Here is a 21,601-nt window from a genome sequence, read left to right on the forward strand (position 1 = left end):
GGTGTACAATTTTTTTCTGGCAAGGCTGTCCTGGGTGTGCTTGGAACTGCATTGCAAAAAATTGTGGTTGAAATCAGGGCAAAACATAATTTTAATTGGAATGTACATTTAATTAAAATTAAGTTCAGTTAATATATAACTTAATTTATTTCTTTTTATTCACAAGGCTGCCTATATGAAGCAACTCTTAAGCAATGGTATGATAATTTGTAGTGCATTTTTTACTAGTCAACCAGCAAATATTTCCCTTTCATCATTTTAACAGATGCAGTTTGGTAAAACCTTTAAAGTCCTTAAGTGCTACTCTCAAGACATTCAAAAGACACATGTGGCTTGGGCTTCATTATGCAACTCTACTTAACATTAACCATCTAATACTGATAGACCTTATATCATGCATAAACTAATACTTTTTGTTTGCAAATTATTTGGTATGCTTCTGTATCATAAACTACTGAACCTGCACATCTGGATTGGCAGGTCATTGTCTTTATAGTGGGGAATCAGAGTTTTTAAACTGAGTAAGCAATAACATATTTGCTTTCTCCAAAGATCATGGAAATATAGTATATAAGTATATAAAGAACTAGTCTAGGAGAAAAGTCCCAACGACTAAAGAGGACAGAAAATCCCTTGCTGAGTTTGCGGGATACTAATGAAAATAAAAGCAGGTGGAGGAGCCCCTTCCAGGATACTCCCAAGTTTGTTTGTTTCTTTATTTATAAAATTTATAGGCTGCCCCACCTTACTTCAAAGTAAGAGTACTGCTTGAGGTACTTTTCCTTGTTTATGCCTGTGTTACCTTGATTGCCAGGATGCCAGCATGCTGGCTGGGGAATTCTGAGAGTTGAAGTCCTAATGTTGCCAAGGTTAATCTAGAAGGGAGCAAGGCAGAGTAAAAGTTGGCAAATGCAAAGCCAATGAGGCAGGGCAAAGTTTGAAAACTGAGTGAGATTTGAAATTAGAACAAGGACTCATGGGAACACATCTCTGCTTCAAATGAAGGATGGGATAAAATGTAGTAAATAATAAGGGAATGGGATTTAAACTAAAATAAATGTAATAAATGTTTACATACGTATACATTTTCATAGACTTATTTATTTATTCAGGCTTCTTTTTCAAATATGTATGATTTTTACTCAGAGTGTTTCACTAAAATCTCAACATGATTAAACTGAAATCTGCTAGTATTTTCTGATCCAACTTACTGTATTTTGTCATGATCAGATTTTTTAAAAATATGTCCTTCGTTGCCTGCATGGAATTAATATAGAACCATGCTCTTACATTCAGTGCTTGGTTTTAGATTAACCTAGATCTCTTTCTCTTCCAAAGACTTCTCTGCCTCTGAGATTGTTCCTGAAGTGAGGAGCCAAGATGTTGGTACTACTGGCTGGAATTTTTGTGGTTCATATTGCCACTGTCATCATGCTCTTTGTCTCCACCATTGCTAATGTAAGTAGCAAAACCTTCTCAATGTTTCTGTTCTGTTTTAGCAACCATAAGATGTTGGATCTCTTCAACTTAGTTCAGACCCACGGCAAGCAATGCTTTTGCAGTCAGAGGCTTTTCTGTGTTTGGGGGCATCTGATGGTTGTAGGCACAGGGTGAAAGTATAAGGGTGGGTGATCTAGAATTTTCAGTCCTGCTTCTGTTTCTATGGGGCAAGGGGGCGATAAGGAGCAGAACAATTTTGAAAAAAGAGAAGTTTACTTATTACTTGGTGGTAAAACAGTAAAATTCCTATCACTACAATAAAGCAGGGGAGGCTAGAGCTAGAGACCTTGTTGAGCCATGCGGTCTAAGCTGCCAGTCTCTTCCTTTTCAGACTGAGTCCAGTATGCTTTCCTAAATGCAGGATCATCTAATATTATTGGATTTCAACTCCTCCTTTCCTCCTGCCTAAGAATCTAGGACTTAACATTGATTTCAGACATCACACTAAACTATGGCTCATTTAACTACATTTTATTAAATAAACAACAGTTGGCTAGTTTGCACTATACTAAGCTTTTTACCATGGTATGCAAACTTCAATGCCTGTGATCACACAAGGCATGTTAAGACAAAACCAAATCACATTACAATTTTGGGTGTTGTGTGAACCAAATAGAACTGACTGTATTTGGAGAGTACCAGACACGGAGAAGACAGGTCACTACATTCTTGATTTACGCACCTTTAAAAACCAGTTCATCAACCATAGATTTACAGTATGCTGAACTATTTTCTGAAAACAAATTACCTCCAGAAAAAAACAACAACAGAAAACTCCTCTGTTTTATTTATGTGGGTTAAGGTTTCCTAATCTGGTTGTTGAAAATTACAAAAGAAGTAAGGCCCTAAGGCTTGGCGTATTCCCCATTTATTAACTGAAACAAAGCAGCAATTCAAAATAGCCTAAAGGCATGAAATAGAGATCATTCCATTCTCTTATCCTGATCCTGAAAACACCTGGACCCAGCCCACTGAGAAACAAGTTGAGTGAGTTAGGACATACTAGTTATAAGATGCTTTGGTTTCCCACCTGGCAGACAGTCTGTTGTATAATTACAAGGTCTTTCCCAGACTTTCTGTTTTGGAATCATAAAACATTCTCATGAACTTTTTGGCAAAGCCAAACTCAATGGGGAGAGGGGGATATCATTTGGCAGGATTCTTGGTTTATATGACAAATCTAGCTTGGTTCCTTCCTGTCCATGCTGAAACACTGTGTCCTCTCTCACTTTCAAGATTATAGGTTTCTGTAACTTAACAAATACAGATCAGCAGAGACAAAAGCACAATAATATCTAGGAACAAAGGATGTCTTTTACACATTTCTGTATTGCCATTTTTAAAACTAAATAAAAGTGGTTGAATTAATGCAAAAGAAAAATATAAACCTGTATTGACAATGTTCTCTAGCTATCTATATATTTAATATTTTCCTGATGTATTGAGCACTAAAATCATTAAAATAGGTTCTACCACAGTATGAACCTTAGCACTGAGTTGAGCATGCTAGTATCTCTCTCTATTAAAAAATATAGAACTAAGTGGATATCCAAATAATAAGTGAAAACAGATTTAATTCTTCCTTTCAAAGCTTTAACTTTTATTTCCTATCAAACTCTGACAAGCAGAGTAGCACCATTCATTTCCAATACTATTACAGAAATGTCTTTTCTGCATTAAAAAAAGTAAAAAAGCAACAATATGGTAAATTAACTCATTTCGATTAACTGAACTCTTTTAAAGTCTTCAGTCTATGACTGATTAGTTCTGCTTGCATTCACATACACTACTAATACTATACTGTATAATGAATCTGTATAACTATTTTTCTTTTGACTGTGTCATGTACCAATTTTATTTGCCCTCTGTGATAATTAAAAAACAATAGAATTAAACTTGCACTTGCTGGCTAGATTAGCATTTCATAGAATCTGTTTTGCTGCATCTTGCGCTGAGCAAGAGGTTAAACTAAATGACCTCTGAGGTGCTTTCCAACTCTGTAATTTTGTGACTTTATGACTGGGAATTACCTGTAGCTGAACAGAATTCAAAATTCAGGGATGTTGGCTGGGAATTCTGGGAGTTAAAGTCCACATAACTTAAAGTTGCCATGGTTGAGAAACCATGCAAGACCCCACACAAAGCAATCTTCTTCTAAATTTGTTCCTTCCACTCTTCCAAAATGTTGAGCTTGAAGGCTTTGTTCCTAGAGCATCAAATAAATCAACCAAGAATCAGAAGAGAAGGAAGTCTAGATGTCAGGATTGGATCATCACACACAGCTTTCTTCTGTTTAGTATTTCTTTCAATAATTCAATTACATTATTCCAGGAAATGATGCAGATAAGGCAATTTTAATGTAAAAATGCATTTATTTATGCATTGAATAAAGTAAGCAGTACCGTGCCTCCCCTCCTCTGTAAATTCCAAAAGGATTTTTTTTCATTCTGTGCAAAAAAGACAGGCCCCCTACCACACCCTTGATCAGGAAACAAAGAATTTCTCAAGAGTAGGCTTGAGATAATGCACCCATTAAATTCTATGGTACTCGGCATTTTGGGCCACATTGTATAAATTCCTCTGAACAAAATTTACATGCATTTGAGATTTGTTTAATTAATTTGCTACTATGATTGACAAAAGATAAGAGGTCCAAAGAAATGTTAACAGTAACAGGATGAGCCATTGCATATAAGCAGACTAAAACATATAAATAACAGTTGCAGGAACTGGGTATGTCTAATTTAATGAAGAGAAGGACGAGGGGGGACATGATAGTAGTGTTCCAATATCTCAGGAGCTGCCACAAAGAAGAGGGAGGGAAGCTATTTTCCAAGGCACCTGAAGGCAGGACAAGAAGCAACGGATGGAAACTAACCAAAGAGAGAAGCAACCTAGAACTAAGGAGAAACTTCCTGACAGTTAGAACAATTAACCAGTGGAGCAACCTGCCTCCAGAAGCTGTGAATGTTCTAACACTGAAAGTTTTTAAGAAGAGACTGGACAGCCATTTGTCCGAAATGGTGTAGGGTTTCCTGCCTGAGCAGGGGGTTGGACTAGATGACCTCCAAGGTCCCTTACTACTACTACTACTACTACTACTACTACTACTACTNTCATTATTATTATCATTATTATTATCATTATCATCATCATCATCATTATTATTGCAAACCCCAATCCCTTCAAGCTCTGAGGATTTTACCTAGTAGGCTAATGAAACATCTGCAACACACACACACACAAACATCCAAGTTCAGGGAACATCAAGAACTCTACAAATGTCAAAAATGCTATAATGTCATGGATATGCAATAGGCAATAAGGACCTGTTTATATAATTTGGTCACAAAGTAGCCTTTTCTAATGCTGCTTGAAGAATTTAAACTACTTAGGCACAGATACACAAATCAGAATGAATCTATTAGCACTTTTCAAATTAACACATTTTATTTACAAGGCATAGGCCTTTGGGAACTATAGCTCAGTATTTGAGGCTGTAGCTTGTGAAATCTTATGTCTTTTAATAAAATGTGTTAGTCTGGAAAGTGATCCCAGAGTTGTCCTGATATTTGTCTACCATAGACTAACATGGCTCTTCTCCTACAATAGGTATAAAAAATTAAGTTAACATGAGCTAGAGACTTTTCTGATGTTTATGATTGCCCTTGATGACTGTGTGAATAAGTTTTGAAATCCAATGTTTTTTCTAATTGAGCAGGAATTGCCTTGTGGACTTTCTCTTTCTCTTTCCCTCTCCCTCTCATTTTCCTCTCCCTCTTCCTCTCCCTCTCTCTTATATTAAAAACCTTTCATATGTAAGTTGATTGATATTTCAAAAGAACAACCATTTTGGGCTAAACGTAAAACAGTCTAGTCTTATTTGGTTCCCTCCTGATGTGCTGGAATTTCCATAATCCAAAGTCTATGCAACTGGCAAAGTGGCGTGAAGTCCAGTGAAGACCAGGTTGGGAAGATAAATTTAAGATGATTTTAGTTTTGCTAACATCAATCATAAACAAGTAATCAAACAGGTTTTCCTTTACAAAAGACAAAAGAACCCCCAAATTATCGTTACCTCTATTATAGACTACTATGAATATTGCAGTAAAGTTAATGTACAGTTGATTTGATAGTGTTGGGAACATTAGCTCTAAACTACATAATTTCTGTTATGTTCTCTTAATTAGACTAATCTCAATAAGCTTGCAATGAGGATAGCCCTCAGGAGATAAGCAAATAAGAGGAAACAGTTTCTTCCAACTATTTATTTTATAATGGTTCAATAGTATGGCTGAGCAATTCTGGGGGTAGTGGGGAAGTACTTGTGGATTTTACAAAACTTCTGGTAAAAGATTCAAAATTCAAGATTCTTTTTTCCACCACTTCCTTTGGAAAAGAAAACAATGTACTAAAAATCAGCTGTGGACTGATTTTCGATCCACACCCAATGTTGCATGAATAAGTATACTTGTTAGAAAATAAGCCTCTTTGGATTTCACAGCATTGACTCTGGACTGCTAGCTGATAAACAGTAGAAGTGAACTAAGCAGGAAGACAGTGGAATGTGTTACTCATTATTGCTTTGACCACACTTATATTTACATATCAACTGGCTCCTTTGCTTTAGTTTATGATGACATCTGCTGGATACTTCTATCTGAAACAGCCTACTTATTTTATACACACTCATACATACACACAAACACACCCATGGCATACAAGCCAACATACCATTGAACAAAAACAGGAAAGATACTTAGAAGCCAAAAAAACTCAGGAAACCACAATAAGTTCTTTGTTTTCTCAGCACTCAGTTGTTCCAGTATTTGGCATCTATCCCCCCTCATCAGAAATCAGGAGAATAGAATTTTACAGAGAGAGAAGCTTAGGAATATCTTTGTCATATGCAATCCAGATTCCCATGACTCTCATTTGAATATGGAAGATAGCAAATCTGCAGTTAGATTTTCCCCCAAGGATTTCCTCCAAATATTTTATGAAGTAAGCAGCCAGAACAAAAATGCTCTGTTCTTTACTCTGCTTCTCCATATTTGGTCCCACAGACTCCAACAGACCAAATAGCCCCCTATCAGCTGTGTGGTTATCACTTGAAGTACTCAGTCTAATTATTTTTTTGTACAATGTATAGATTTTTTTAAAGCTCAGGAACAGTCAGTTACATCCATCTGGATAGCTTTTACAAGGATTAAAACCCAATGAAACATTTTCATGTAAGTTATAAAAATTCACTGTCATCTGTCCTATACCCTTTCATAAAGTAATATCAAGAAACAGAGACTAGGCTCTGAAAAAATGATGCCCATATATCTCATTAGCCTTTGTTTTTAAGGTTGCATTATGTTTATTTTAATATACAAACTCAAAATAGTGCTAGCCTCTTCTAAATAAGTCTGCTCTAAATTGATCTGTATTCTGCTTACTATAACCTAGAAGCATAGAAAACATAGTTATAGCCTAAGGGGTCAATATATAAATGAAATGGTAGCTAACATCAGATTATATTAAAAACATTTTTAAGATACAAATACATCAACAAGAAAATAACTCTGAGCCTGCTTAGATCATATAGAAAATCCAGTTGAAAGACTACAATATTCATGACATTAGAAGTATGACCTTTCCTATCACATTCTCCAGGCATCTAGCAATGTAATAATTTCTAAAGGATACTTGTTAATAAATGATTTGCACTTTTTAAAATCTGGGAATGTGGTTGCATTGTAACTGAGAACTCCCAAAACCATAGGGAAGATCCTTCATGGAGCAGCCAGTCTGGCTTCTGGCATTATGGCAACTGCAATGGGAATAGATCATCTGAGGTGGGCAGGGCACAGTAAAAAAAAGACAAGGGGGTGGGCAAGGTTTCACGTGATTTGCAGTTCAATTTTTGTGGTTTTGGCCCCCTCCCCTGTAAATGTCCATGAATGGGAGTTTTTCAGCCTTTCTTTATGATTTATAAATGCATTGTGCTATAAACAGAATACAGTAAATGCAGCAATAATTAAAATATATTATTGCAAGAGATGATGAGGCAAACTTTTTTTATTTAATTCAGTGTCAGTAATTAAAGTAGACTTTTCTGAATTGACCATCTTTTGTGTCATTCACATAATGGCTTCTTGAATTTGCTGTTCTAAATTTCACTGAATTAATAATCTTAATTATTGGATTCCAGCTCTTCAATAAAAAGTCAAGGGGCCATCAGAGAAAGTCTGTTTTAGCATATCTGGTAAAATCTAAAGTTGAGAATCTCTGTTTTCTTTTTTGAAAAAGGTAATCCTGAGTTTCTGACTTGTTAACGAAGTAGTTCCAAATCCTGTGAACAGAAGGATGAGGAGTATGTGAACAGATGGGCTAGCTCTCCTGAAATAATCTCTAAAAAGGGATCACATTTAGTGGCACAGTAGTAGTTTTCATGCAGTAGATCATCCATTTGGGTCCCAATTAGATCTTTCTCTAATTGAAAAGGATCAGGTACAAAATGATATAAGAGGCTTCTGCTTCAAGCCATTGAGACTTATTGTCAGAACAGAAAATACTGAATACTTGATGATGAAATAGGTCAACTAGTATAAGGCAGTTCTTTATACCTAGTGTACAAGGACAAGCATCATCAGTTGGAGCAACCATCACCATATCATACAGTTTCAAAGGAATGTGTATATGATTGTATTAAGGTGTTGAATGTCAAAGTTAATTCATTTTGATTATCTAGAACAAAGTAGTAAATATGTCTTCCTATCACAAGCCAAGAAGCCCAAATCTCAAGAGAGATAAATATAATAATAGCTATCACTTTAAATGTTTCAAGAGAGAAGTAGATATTTCAGGAAGGCATAGCTATTGGTGATTAGTAGCCTGAATGGCTGTAAACTGTCTCCAGAATAAATGCAGCATACTGTACCTTAGACACTAGCCTCTGGGAAACAACAGTGAAAAGAGCTGTCTCATAAATTTCTCAGATGAAACAGACATGACACTGTGTGATATAGTGCTGGAATAAATAGCCCTTTGGTTTAATCCAGCTGGCAGTTCAATGTTCTCATTTTATACCCATTGAGTTTCTTTCCCCCAGTTTCTGTATATTAGATCATGACTGGTTTCAAACGTTTCCAAATTTGCTACAACAGCAATCCCAATGCCATTTTGCAAGTAGTTTGAACATAACAAGGCTTTTTTTGAATAAATAGTTTATCAATGGCTATTTCACTTGTTGGAAACCAATCTCCTCTCCTCCCCTTCCCCAAGAGTAAGAGAAACTCAAAATGGATTTTGATGAGCTTCCAATTGGGACTTGTTAATTACAGTATTTCCTGAGCAACAATAACTATCAAATGAAGGCAAATAAATTGCAATGAACAAGGATATACTGTATATTCAATTTCACAGCGACTAAGATTGTTGGCTGTGCAGGTACAAAGATAGCCAGTGAAATGATTGAAGTCTGGGAAACGAGCCCCTTGTCAGGCAACAGGAGTGCTGATTTACCACCAGCTTATCAGATATTTAGGAGCCGAGGACTTGGCAGTACAAAGAAACAACAGCCAATAGCCAGCCATCAACACACCAATCAACCAATAAGAAGGCACCACATACATAAGATGCATAGAATAGCCCAAAGCACACACTACAATAGAGAGAAGTTCCCTGAGGATGGGCTCCAGCATGAGTCCAAAAACCTGGAAGACTAAACTTCTGGTCTCAGTGACCAACCCAGATTGGATCCTGCAACAACAACTATTTTCATAAATATCTTGTTTTTCTGTTCAGATAAATAATTCTACTATACATCCTACTAAATTAATGTTAAATTTCACATCAATAATTGCATTCCATTTTGGCAGACATTTTTTCTAAGTATATATATTACCTTAAACATATCAACATTTGCAATTATAGTATGTGTATTCAAATAATATATTATTGTATGTGCATTGCTGAAAAAGCACTCTAGTATCAGTTATATTGCAGCATAATCTAAAATGTCTTTTGGTACAAAAACATCAGCCTTTGTGGAAAACCTAGTAATTATTGATGACAGTTTTGCAAAAGTTCAGCTAAACTGGCTTCCAGTTTTAGCTTGATGTCAGTTTCCTAAAGGGAAGTAATCCAAATATGAAAGCTTCTTCTGCTTTATTTTAGGTCTGGATGGTAACCACCACTTCTGGCAAATCAAACTCCTCAGGGCTCTGGAAGCAATGTTCAGAAAGCAGTTGCCAGAACCTTATGGTTAACAATGATGACATGGGTAATATACTGCTTATTTTCATCTATGGATATTGCTTTAATGGTATATTGCTATCCATTTAGCTTATGTGTTCCTTTCTCTCTTTCTTCCTTTGTGTCTTTAGCTGCCCTCAAGGCTGTGCAGGCCTTCATGATCCTGTCCATCATCTTCTCCTTCATTTCTTTGGTCATGTTTGTGGTACAGCTCTTCACCATGGAGAAGGGGAAACGCTTCTACATCACGGGAGCCATTATGCTGATTTGCTGTAAGGAAAGCTATTGTCTATAGCAAACTGGAAATTAGTCCAAAATACTGGAGAAGGGTGGTATATAGTTATGATGTGTAAATCTAACAGAATAACACAGTTGGAAGAGATCTTGGAGGTCTTCTAGTCCAACTCCCTGCTCAAGTTGGAAACCTTATCTAATACTATGTGAAGTATTATATCTAGAACCAGCAGCTGAACAGCAGACAAGGGAGACTGTTGGAAGCAGCGAACCGGTGGGTCACAGTATATTCAGTAATTGCCTAGACCCATACCCCAATCTAGGCATCTCAGCTCGAGGGGGCAGCCAGGCAGCCCGACCCAGGACCCAGCAAACGAGAGGCAGCCCGACTACCACAGCCCTCTCCTTGCATCCTTCCAGCCCCGCAGCCCTCCCCAGTGACTTGCCCCAGCTGGAGGATTTGATCAATGTTCCCTCCCAAGCAAGATCAGTAGCCCCCTCCCCCGCCTCCTGCTAGCCTGATCTGGCAGAGGACAAAAGGTCTGGAGCAATCCATGGGCTATGAAGAATTGGTAGCGGCAAAATCTGAGGAGGGGAGAAACGCAGCAGCGGCAACAGCAACAGAGACGCTTCGAGCTAGAGAGCTCTGATCTCTAAAACTGAGTGGCTGGCTGAGAGGAGCAGACCAGACAGTGGAGCTGAGCTGACTGGAAAGCTGAACGGAGGCCTGACCAGAGCAGAGATGAGCAGAATGGAGCTGGCAGAGAAAACAACAAGAGGCAGGCGCAGCAAGCAATGGAAGTGAAGGCAACAATTAAGTTTGAGGTCCCAATAGGAAGGGAGGAAAGACTCCCAGTAAAGAATAAAAATAAATACAGGACAGAAAGCAAAAGCTAAATAAATAGGCAAATAATAAGGACAAGAGTGGAACATTAGAAATCAAGAAAGAATAGACTAATAAAGAGGCAAATCTTAACAAGGCTAATCTTAAATAATAAGATAGGGAGGAACTGGAGCTCAAAAACTTAAACAAATTAGAGGGGAAAAAAGGATAAATAAAGCTAACATAATAGTAAGAAGGTTAAAAAATAAGGTAGAAAAACAAGCACAAACAGGCAGAAAAAGGATAGGGAAAAAATAGGCATAATTACCTACAACAGAGAAGAAAGAAACAAGGCTAATAGCAAAGCACATCCATCAACCAAAAAGGGATTTTCAAACAACAACTCATGGAACAGGCAACTGATACTATTGTGGTATGCAATACATGTTCCATGTATGTGCTTATGCCCAAAGAACACCCAAATTATACATGCATTAGATGTAAACCATGTAAACTACTAGAGGAAAAAGTAAGGGACTTAGAGGCAACCCTAGCCAAAATCCAACCTACACAAGAAAGCTCTATCCAAACTGAACCAAATAATGAACAAATAACTCCCAGAGGATTTGACCCTACTGATAAACCCTTGGAGGAGGAAAAATGGATGTATGTCACATGTAGAAGGAAACACAATAATCAAAGAAAGAAGCAGCAGACATCTAACAAACTCCTACTGCCCAATCTAACCCAACCAGAAGCAGACCCATTAAAATTGAGCAATCGATTTCTCCCCATAGATGGAAACATGCAGACCCACAACCTCCCCTTCAAAGAAAACATGCAGACACCTAGCAAAGAAACAACACCAAACATCCCTAAAAGAGTCACCTCAACAAACACACTGAGATAAACAGAAAAGCACCCCAGACTGCACCCCCCCAAAAAAGGAAGGCAAATGTTGGTAATAGGAAATTCTATCCTCAAAGGAACAGAATCAGCCATCTGCAGACCAGACATACAATCCAGGGAGGTATGTTGTCTCCCTGGAGCAAAAATCAAAGATGTGGCCGAGAACCTAACCAAAATAATTAGGCCCACAGATTACTACCCTTTCTTCCTCCTTTACATTGGGATGAATGACACAATAAAGAACCTGAGTACAATACTGAGAGATTATAAGCAACTAGGCAATAAAGTTAAGGAGCTAGGAGCCCAAGTAGGGTTCTCATCAGTACTACCAACAAAAGGCCAACCCCCATTGAGGGAAAAAAGAATTCTAGAAATAAACCACTGGCTAAAGGGTTGGTGTCACCAAGAAAACTTTAGTTTCCTGGACCATGGACTGCTTTTCCTACGTGAAGGAAAAAATGTACTCAGAAAAAGAATGGCCCAACTCATCAGTAGGGCTTTAAACTAAAATTGAGGGGGAAGGGTGACCAATATTTAGAACAGGGGTGTCAAACTGCCGGCCTGCGGACTGGTTGCATCATGATGAGGCCGTGCCCACCCCAGCTCCAGCAATGCAAAAAAAGTTGTGACATGTCACGACATGTCATGTGACACAGTGAGTTTGACACCCGTGCTTTAGAATCTCTAGAACACAGAATCAGTCATAAGTCTCAAGAAAACAAATCAAACAATGAGGTAGGGAATGATAAGGAAAAAAAGAAAAACTCAAACAACAATCAGGAGATGCAGAAAACATACCCACAGACAGGCATAAAGGTCTTAAATGCTTATATACAAATGCTCAAAGCTTGGGGAACAAACAGGTTGAACTAGAAGTACACGAGGGCAGGTATGACATAGTTGGCATTACAGAAACCTGGTGGGACGAAACCCATGACTGGAATGTACTGATGAATGGATACAAATTGTTCAAAAGAAATAGATTTACAAAAAGAGAAATGCACGTGATCAAAGATAAAATCCCTCCAGAATGTATATGGGTCAATATAAAAGGGTAAAAAAATGACATTGCCATAGGTGTATATTATAGGCCACCTAACCAATCAGAAGAAATAGATGAACTCTTTGCCAGCCAGTTAACAAAAGTATGTAGGAAGCATACCATGGTAGTAATGGGACACTTCAACTATCCAGATATCAACTGGGAGACAAACTTTGCAGCGAGTGGGAGATCAAACAGATTCTTAACCAACCTAGCCCACAACTTTATCATTCAAAAGGTGGAGGAGGGAACTAGAAGTAAAGCTATACTGGACCTAATTCTTACTAATAAATAAGAAGTGATAGAGGGAGTTGAAGTTGCTGGAACCTTGGGTGAAAGTGACCACATCATACTGAAATTCAATATAATGCAAACACAAGCAATAGAAAATAATCTAACCAGAGTCTTAAACTTCAAAAGAGCTGATTTTAACAAACTCAGAGAGAACCTAGGAAAAATTCCATGGATGAAAATCCTAAAGGGGAAAACAATGCAAGAAGCATGGGAAACTCTGAAAAATATGATCATAAAAGTCCAGTCCAGCACAATACACTGAAAAAGAAAAACAAGAAATTCAAGAAGAAACCAGCATGGCTGCACAAAGCTCTCTCTGACAAACTGAAAGACAAAAAGGACAAGTACAAAAAAATGGAAAGAGGGTCACATAACTAAGGCTGATTACCAGCAGACAGCCAGAACATGTGAAGATGAAGTCAGGAAAGCAAAGGCTCAGAATGAAGAAAGACTTGCAACAGAAATCAAGGACAATAAAAAAAGTTTCTTTCAACATGTTAATAACAAGAAAAAAGTCAAGGAAACAGTTGATCCACTAAAGAGAGAAGATGGCAAGGAAGTAACAGGCAGTAGGGAGAAAGCAGAGCTGCTTAACTCCACTCTTTGCATCAGTCTTCACACAAAAAAAAACTGCAAAAGACAAACTAGAAACAAAAATTAAAATAAGCAAGAAAATGGTAAGAGAATACCTATTCGATCTTGATGATTATAAATCACTGGTACCCGACAGATTATATCCCAGAGTTCTGAAGGAGCTGGCAGATGTTATCTCAGAACCATTGCAACATATCTTTCAAAAATCCTGGAGCACCAGGGAAGTATCTGATGATTGGAAAAGGGCTGATGTGATTCCCATCTTCAAGAAAGGAAAGAAAAAAAACCCAGGAAACTACAGACCAATCAGTCTAACATTAATACCTGGGAAGATCCTGGAAAAGATAATAAAAAACAGATCTGTGAACAACTAGAAGCAAACAAAGTTATAGCCAGTAGTCAGCACAGGTTTGTCAAAAACAGATCATGCCAAACCAATCTTATTTCATTCTTTGATAAAGTGACTAAATTAGTAGACCAGCGAAATGTTGTGGACATAGTATACTTAGATTTCAGTAAGGCAATTGACAAAGTAGACCACAACCTGCTACTTAGTAAGCTAGAAAAAGGTGGGATAGACAACATCACCACCAGATGGATCTGTAGCTGGCTGACAAACCATACTCAGCAAATAGTCCTCAATGGTACTACATCCACATGGAGAGAAGTAAGCAATGGGGTACCACAAGGCTCCATCTTAGGCCCAGTACTCTTTAATAGCTTCATAAATGACTTAGATGAGGGAATTGAAGGGGAACTCATCAAATTTGCAGACACTAAACTGGCAGGAATAGCCAACACCCCAGAATACAAGCTCAGAATCCAAAAAGATCTTGACAGAGTTGAACAATGGGCCCTATCCAACAAAATGAGTTTTAATATGGAGAAAAGCAAAGTTTTATATTTAAGAAGGAAAAATCAAAAGTTTAAATACAGATTAGGTGAGACCTGGCTCAAAACAGCAACTATAAGAGGGACCTTGGAGTCCTAGTGTACGATCCCTTGACTATGAGCCAGCAGTGTGCAGCAGTAGCCAAAAAAACTAATACAATCCTGGGTTGTATAAACAGAGGCGTGGAATCAAGATCACATGAAGTATTAGTACCGCTTTATAAAACCCTAGTAAGACCACACCTGGAATACCGCAAACAATTTTGGTCACCATACTACAAAAAAGATGTTGAGACCTTGGAAAAAGTTCAGAGAAGAGCAACTAAGATGATCAAAGGCCTGGAGACTAAAACATATGAAGAACAGCTGCAGGATTTGGGTTTGGTTAGTCTAAAGAAATAAGGGTGACATGATAGCAGTATTCCAGTATTTGAGGGGCTGCCACAAGGAAGAGTGGGGTCAAACTATTCTCCAAAGCACCAGAGGGCAGGACAAGAAACAATAGTTGGAAAGTGACCAAAAAGAGAAGCAATCTGGAATTAAGGAGAAACTTCCTAACAGTGAGGACAATTAACCAGTGGAACAGTTTGCCTTCAGAAATCGTGGGTGCTCCATCACCAGAGGTTTTTAAGAAGAGACTAGACAGTCACTTGTCTGAAATGGTATAGGTTCTCCTGCTTGAATGGGGGGCTAGACTAGAAGACCTCCAAGGTCCCTTCCAGCTCTATTTTATTCTAGTACTTCATATAGTTTTATTGGATCCAAGAGGCACATAGTCCATTGCTTAAACAATAAAATATTTATCAGAGATAAGAAAATAGAAAACCTAAGTTTAAACATAAAGTCTTCTTTCCTTGATAGCTGTTAAGCTACCAGGAAAAATTCTACAGGGAGGGTATTTTATAATTGTGAAGGCTACTGATGAAAAGGGTCTTTCATCATGGTTACTTTCTATACTTTTTTTTCCACTTGGGGAAATTTGACAAGGGGCCTCAATGTTAAAAATGAAAAATCGTTCAGTACATGTGGAAATAGATACTATCTTCGTTGACAGGGTACAGAAACAGCTACATTACCACTGGTATCAGGAGCCTACTCCAGAGATGAAAGTATAATAATTCCAAGGCATTCAGGTAGACTTGTCTATACATAAGAGACTGTAGACTGAGACAGTCTTCTTTACATCAACTCAAGATTACAAAGTAGCATGCAGGCATTGGAGTTTTCCAGAACTTTTTATCAGGCATGGTGATAAGGAAGGGAAAAAAAGACAGAAAAATGGCTAGGAGAAAATAATGTGTTCTGCATTCAGGTTATCAGTTATGGCTCTATATGGAATAACTGCAGACATGAACTGAGTCCTATCAGTATTAGTGTTAGGTTTTGTATTTGATTTTTTTTAAAAAAAACCCCATCTGATAAGGTAACCATACTGTAAATAATGTGACTCAAAACAAAATATATTTTTATTTTATAAAGTAGGTTAATCCTTTTCTTTCCAGTTCTTTTCAGTGTGAAATCTACAATTGTTTGGATGAACTAAAGATTTAAAGTGTCTTCCCAATTTTACTTTATTTTATTATTTATTTGTTTGGTTGCTTTTGTTTTTACAGGGCTGTTTATTTTGATTGCTGCCTCGATCTATACTGCCCGATTTCCTCAGTATTACAAAGATGGTCACCATGGATATTCCTTTATACTGGTCTGGATCTGCTTTTGCTTTAGCTTCATTATTGGGATCCTGTATCTTGTACTCAGGAAAAAATGAGAGTTGTCAGGGTAAAATAGAGAGGGAGGATTAGAAATTGGGGGACTTGTGGGGGGGTTGTGAACTCACTTTGCTATGAGAAGATTGCCAAAAATAATGAATACACTAGTCACCCAACATGCCGAAAGATAGAAAACTCCACAAGAGAGAATTGCTATAGACCGTCTTCTGTTATGAATTTAAGACCATGAAGATGGTTGAAGAATCTTCAGAGTAGAGAGATGATATCTCTCAGACTCCATTCAAAGACCTCAGTGTTCTCCTTCACTGAAAGCTGAAATGGCAGAAATAAATAAGTTGTTCAATTTCCTTCTTGATCCTTCAGCAGCATGACATATCACCCATGAATACCACCATCCATTTCTAGTAATCCAAGAAGATATAATGAAGTGAGATACTAGAAGTATCAACCTCCCTTCCAAATTAAACAGTGTTAGAGCTGGACACATTATAAAGTAAAATGAGGTACTTGCCTCAGTCATCTGATGCTGAAGGGTAGCAATGAAATACTGGATGACAGAACTACTTCTCAAACTAACCTGCATCTCCTAAGCTATCTAATTGTTCCATAACCAGTTCCATTTATCACTGTGCCTATTTTCCAAATTTGGAATGGGAGAGATGTTACTTCATTGTGCATTTCATTTTTTTAATAAAAAAATTCCTTGGAATTAAAAGATATGAAATGTGAAAAATCAACCTGTTTTAATATTATCTAAATTGTACCTTTAAAATTAATGTTTTAAAATATTTAATTTCCACTCTTTATTGTCATGTAAAGAATAGTGCTGCTGTTGTTGAAGTTAAACGGCAGTAGCCATTGGAGAATAAAAAAAGAAGTGAATGGTAAAGGAAGATGGGGTAGGGTGGAGAAAGGCAAACAATATTCATAATTATAAAGCATGTCATTAAGATATGCAACTTTCCAACAAAACTTGATATATCCATTTTATAAAGCTACACTATAAACATAGAACTGTTGGGTCCATAAAGTTTGTGTTCTTCAAGCTGTCAATCCTTGAGGCATTCAACTCTGGCTCATGGGATCTCATCTCCCAGCATCAAATTAGATAAAACTGTTAACATTTTCTCCTTTTATTGAATAGAATGAGGGATGGGAGGGGGTGAAACATTGTTAAAGTGGGGCTTTCAATATTGGAACTTGCATTTAAACTATAATATATAATGTGTGTTGGGGGCAGACCTTAATATTGCATTGGTCAAGAAAGAAATTATTTGTAGTATAAAACAGGGTTCCTGAGTCAGAATTCTGTGATAATAGAAACAAAGCTTCTGGTTTGTGTGTGTGTGTGTACCCATCTTAACTGCCCTCCCCCCATTTTTATTGCATATAGTGTGTCTCCCAAAGGAGAAGAAGAAGCCCGGCTAATTAAATTTTGCAAATAGAGGGCCAAGCAGAAAATTGCTATATGAAAGTGGAAAGACTTCTTATTACATCATAGTTACAGTTTGCCTTCCTGCCACATAGATCAGTTAAAAATAATGAATGGAAACTGCTTAGGAAGTTGCTAATACGCTCTCTGCTTTATTGTACTTGAGTGATATGAAAAGTTAAGGAGGGGTTCAGAATTGCAAGTTTAGTATAAACAGTATTCTCTTTCTTGCTTTCTCCATTATACTGTTTTTACATGTATTTGCTAGATTACGTTCTGTCATACTTGCCATTTCTCAACATTTATTTTTTGTGCAGCCATTGTAAATATTTTGATACAACTGTCCCTAGAAGTAGGGATATATAAAATAAAGTAAAATAAAATAAAATTCCATTTCTCAGACATGTGAGTCTTATTGATTTTCCAGAAGCGTACATCAATAGCAGTTCTTCCCCTGAAGGAAAAATTAGGACAATCTAGTATTTTCAGGATAACCAGCTTGGCAGAGGCTGAGGTAGATTTGCTGCTATGCAGCTAAAGTGGTGATACACAGGTTATTTCTGGAGCCCAGCTTTATGTAAAGGCATTTGCATCCAACTATTTACGGTACCAATTGAGATCTCACAAAGGATCACTGTCACCCCTTTTTGGTGAGCAGATCTTGGATAGGAAATACCATCATGTTTCTAGCAGGTTTTGGTAACAGCATGGTCATCTCTTGCCTCCGGTTTCATGGTGGGGTGAGGTTTTACTGCATATAGATGGAACAACTGAGAAGGCAGCCTCCGTCAAAGAGTCTAGGTTGTGCTGAACCAAATGCAATAAATACCTTGCCTGAAACATTTTTGAAACTGTGTGAAAAGTTAGCTGTTAATGATCCATTTGCTTTTCTGGGATGCAAGGCTTGATATGAGAGTGAAGAGTGCCCAATAATTTGCCCTTTTGGATGGGATCATTCTAGAGAGCTAGGAGTGTTGACATAGCTGGTTGGCAAACTTTGTGTTCTTCGTTACTGACTCCATGTGAGATGCCAAGCTGGATGACCTCCTCACCACTTTCTATACAATTTAGTAGAATCAGCTGAAGCAGGCTGCTACACAGGTACAGTATAATGCCACAGAAACAGACAGCTCGGAGAAAAAGTGTTCTTCTTATGCAGGGGGGAACCACTTGTAGCCTTGCCATTGCCTATTCGTAAACACAGTAAATGTTTGGCCAGTGACATTTGGCCTACTACACATCCTCTTCTTGTAAGAAGTGTTAAACTGCCCCAGTCGGAAGGAACTTTAAAATAAAGTTTGATTTAAATAGGTCAATAAAATTTAAGGAATTCAGAGTGCTGAATAGAAATTCAAGTTAAATGGGAATAGCTAGCACAGAATGTAAGATTCCACTAGTTGGTGTAACGGTAAAGTTAGGGAGTAGATAACACAAATACAAGGGTGTCTGGAGGGAGTGAGGGAAAAGAAAGGCAGGATGACAGCAGCAATCAAAGCTTTGCCTATTTCTTTTGTCTGTTGGACATGTGATACACATAAAACATAGATGGAGCTTTGATCACATTATGTCAGCTGCTTTTTAAAGGTTTTTTGACCATACCCTGAGGTCATACTTGGATAGATCGAAGGATTTTAATAGTTTATGGATGTGAGGAACAGGTAGGAACACACACAAAATGAACCGATCACAAAAAGCCAGAGCAGCAGAATAGTCTCTCTTCTCTTTTTCTCAGAAAATAGAGAAAAGCAGCAAAGCAAGAAAATCATTGGAAGACAGTGGGAAAAAAATATTTTCAAAGAGCAGAAAAGCATTCTTCTCCCAAACAGTTTTAACAAGGAGAATTTGTGGAAATGATAAGGCTCGTTGACTATTTAATCATGACAATGACAGAGAGACCATCATACCACTCCATGTCATTCCCCCAGCATTCTAAATAAGAGGAAAATACAAAACCACCTGGAAGCAGGAGAAAAGTTTCATTCATTTCTCTGAAGTCAGTCCAATTGTGGGACAATTCAATCAAATTGTCATTAAATCAAACCACTTTCTTGTGCATTTCTGTAAAGTAATACTGTTCTCTTATTTTACTATATTAATTTGCAACCATAGCAACTAATTCCTCTGTACATAGTAGATACTCCTTCAAATTTGTATCATGTGACATGGAGACCTGCAGGTTTTTAGGTCACATGGATATAAGGACAAAATGGAAATGCACTCTGGTTAGATGCTAAAAGCACTGAAGGAGGAAAACAAATCTGCCGAAATCAGTTTGATATATTTAAGGTGAATAAAAGCATTTAATCACCTTAGAGATGAGTAAAACTATTCCTGTTAGTTAGAAACTAAGGCTCATTATTCTGCCACACAATGGATTGCTGTGGAAGAGCATGACTATTCAGTGCTATGTAAAGAACAGATTCTGCGAATGTAATTCCTGTTACCTTTCTTACTTCAAAGGGAAGGGGGAGAGCTCTGCAGAATTATTGATAACCTATTTTCCTAAGCACTTCTAAAGCAGGATTTTGTTTTTCCTTGTCTGCATACCTTTCATGTGCAATCCATAATAGAAAAATGCATTTTTGTATTTACTTCTTTCACACTTTTCTTAGTAATTCCTCCTAATATGTGCATGTTTGTGTGTTTTAGAATTACAAACTGCAACATAAAATGTTGAAATTTGGGAATGCATATAAGTTCTAAACTTATTCTATATTCCTGGCTGATGTGGAATTAATTCTAATCTATCTGGAATTAATTCATCTATCCCCGGGACGCAGCTCACTACCAGGCCTTGAGCTGTTCGGAACTGGGCCATGGAAGTGGTGTCATTGCATGTGCATGTGTGCAAGCTCCATTTGCATGAGTGGCGAGCATATGTGCCCACTGCTCACACAAAAGGAGCTGCCCTTGTACGCGTGCTTACCCACTGCTCGTGCAAAACCATCCCCTCTCCCCCTCAGCTGATCTGCAAAGCTGGAAAGTTTGGCGAACTCTGATGTAAAATGTACCTTAGTTCTACAGCTAGTATCTAGTGCAGATTTACTAGATGCAAATAATTTAAAATATTGTAATTGCTTATATGTGGCTAATACCTAGTAGACAACAAGCTGAAGTTTTCATGATGCCTTTAACCTGCAGTCCATTTGGCTAAATGCTTGGTAATTGATCACAGAAGGAAAGGGAGAAAAACTTTAGTGTGTATATGTGTATATACCTGAACATACTACTTCTTTTGGTTCCAACTCATTTATTGCTACTCCACAAAGCTCCCTCTCCCATTAAAATCTAGAAGACCACAGTAGCTAATATTGGTAATTTTAAGGGGAGCTAGTGCCTGGGCTACCTGTACCCCAAGTTCTTCACCCCTGCCCCAACCTTCTTTCCAATCAATATGGGCAAGCATCATATCTTTGGTGCCTTATTGCTCTATATGCTAAAACATACAATCCCCCCCCCCCCTCAGTTTAAATAATAGTGCACATTTTGAGCTAGGGAGTTCTGTAAGATTCCTGCAGTGACCAGTCACCTGCTAAGCTCCCATTATTTTATTTTTGAAGCAAGAGACATTTCCAAAGCTGCTTCTTCCTCAGCAAGGTGATTAGAGTAGCCCACAGAAATTGGGCTAGTTAATAGAATGGGATTCTGTGATCATTTTATGACTAAGTTGCAACAGCAGCTTTGGTATCTTTGAGAGAATAAATTGGACTGGAGAGATATGCACAAAAATGCAATGCAAAAAAGAAAAAAAAGCTAGATTAAAAGTCTAAAAATCTTGCCAGCAAATAGTAATGCTACATTTTTCTCTCCCAGAAGCATAATAATTGGCAGCCTCACAGAATATAAGAATCTAACTGTACTACTTCAGACTGTTTGTGGAGGTACTGAATAGTCAAATGCTCCTTTCA

The 21,601-nt window shown here is 37.6% G+C and overlaps 1 protein-coding gene across 1 annotated transcript in view; it reads left to right on the plus strand.

Annotated features, from left to right (window-relative positions):
• Positions 1 to 17,662, plus strand: part of EMP1 (epithelial membrane protein 1) — a 39,045-nt gene extending 21,383 nt beyond the window's left edge. Inside the window, exons 2-5 of the mRNA XM_015817668.1 lie at positions 1,339 to 1,458; positions 9,667 to 9,772; positions 9,876 to 10,016; positions 16,145 to 17,662. Of these exons, the coding sequence (XP_015673154.1) occupies positions 1,381 to 1,458; positions 9,667 to 9,772; positions 9,876 to 10,016; positions 16,145 to 16,299 (480 nt within the window). The 5' untranslated portion in view covers positions 1,339 to 1,380 and the 3' untranslated portion in view covers positions 16,300 to 17,662. The remainder of the gene's footprint in view (positions 1 to 1,338; positions 1,459 to 9,666; positions 9,773 to 9,875; positions 10,017 to 16,144) is intronic.
• The last annotated feature ends 3,939 nt before the right edge of the window (positions 17,663 to 21,601 follow it).

This window comes from Protobothrops mucrosquamatus, unplaced genomic scaffold, assembly GCF_001527695.2.
Source record: "Protobothrops mucrosquamatus isolate PMUCROS unplaced genomic scaffold, P.Mucros_1.0 scaffold620, whole genome shotgun sequence".
NCBI classification, from domain to species: domain Eukaryota; kingdom Metazoa; phylum Chordata; class Lepidosauria; order Squamata; family Viperidae; genus Protobothrops; species Protobothrops mucrosquamatus.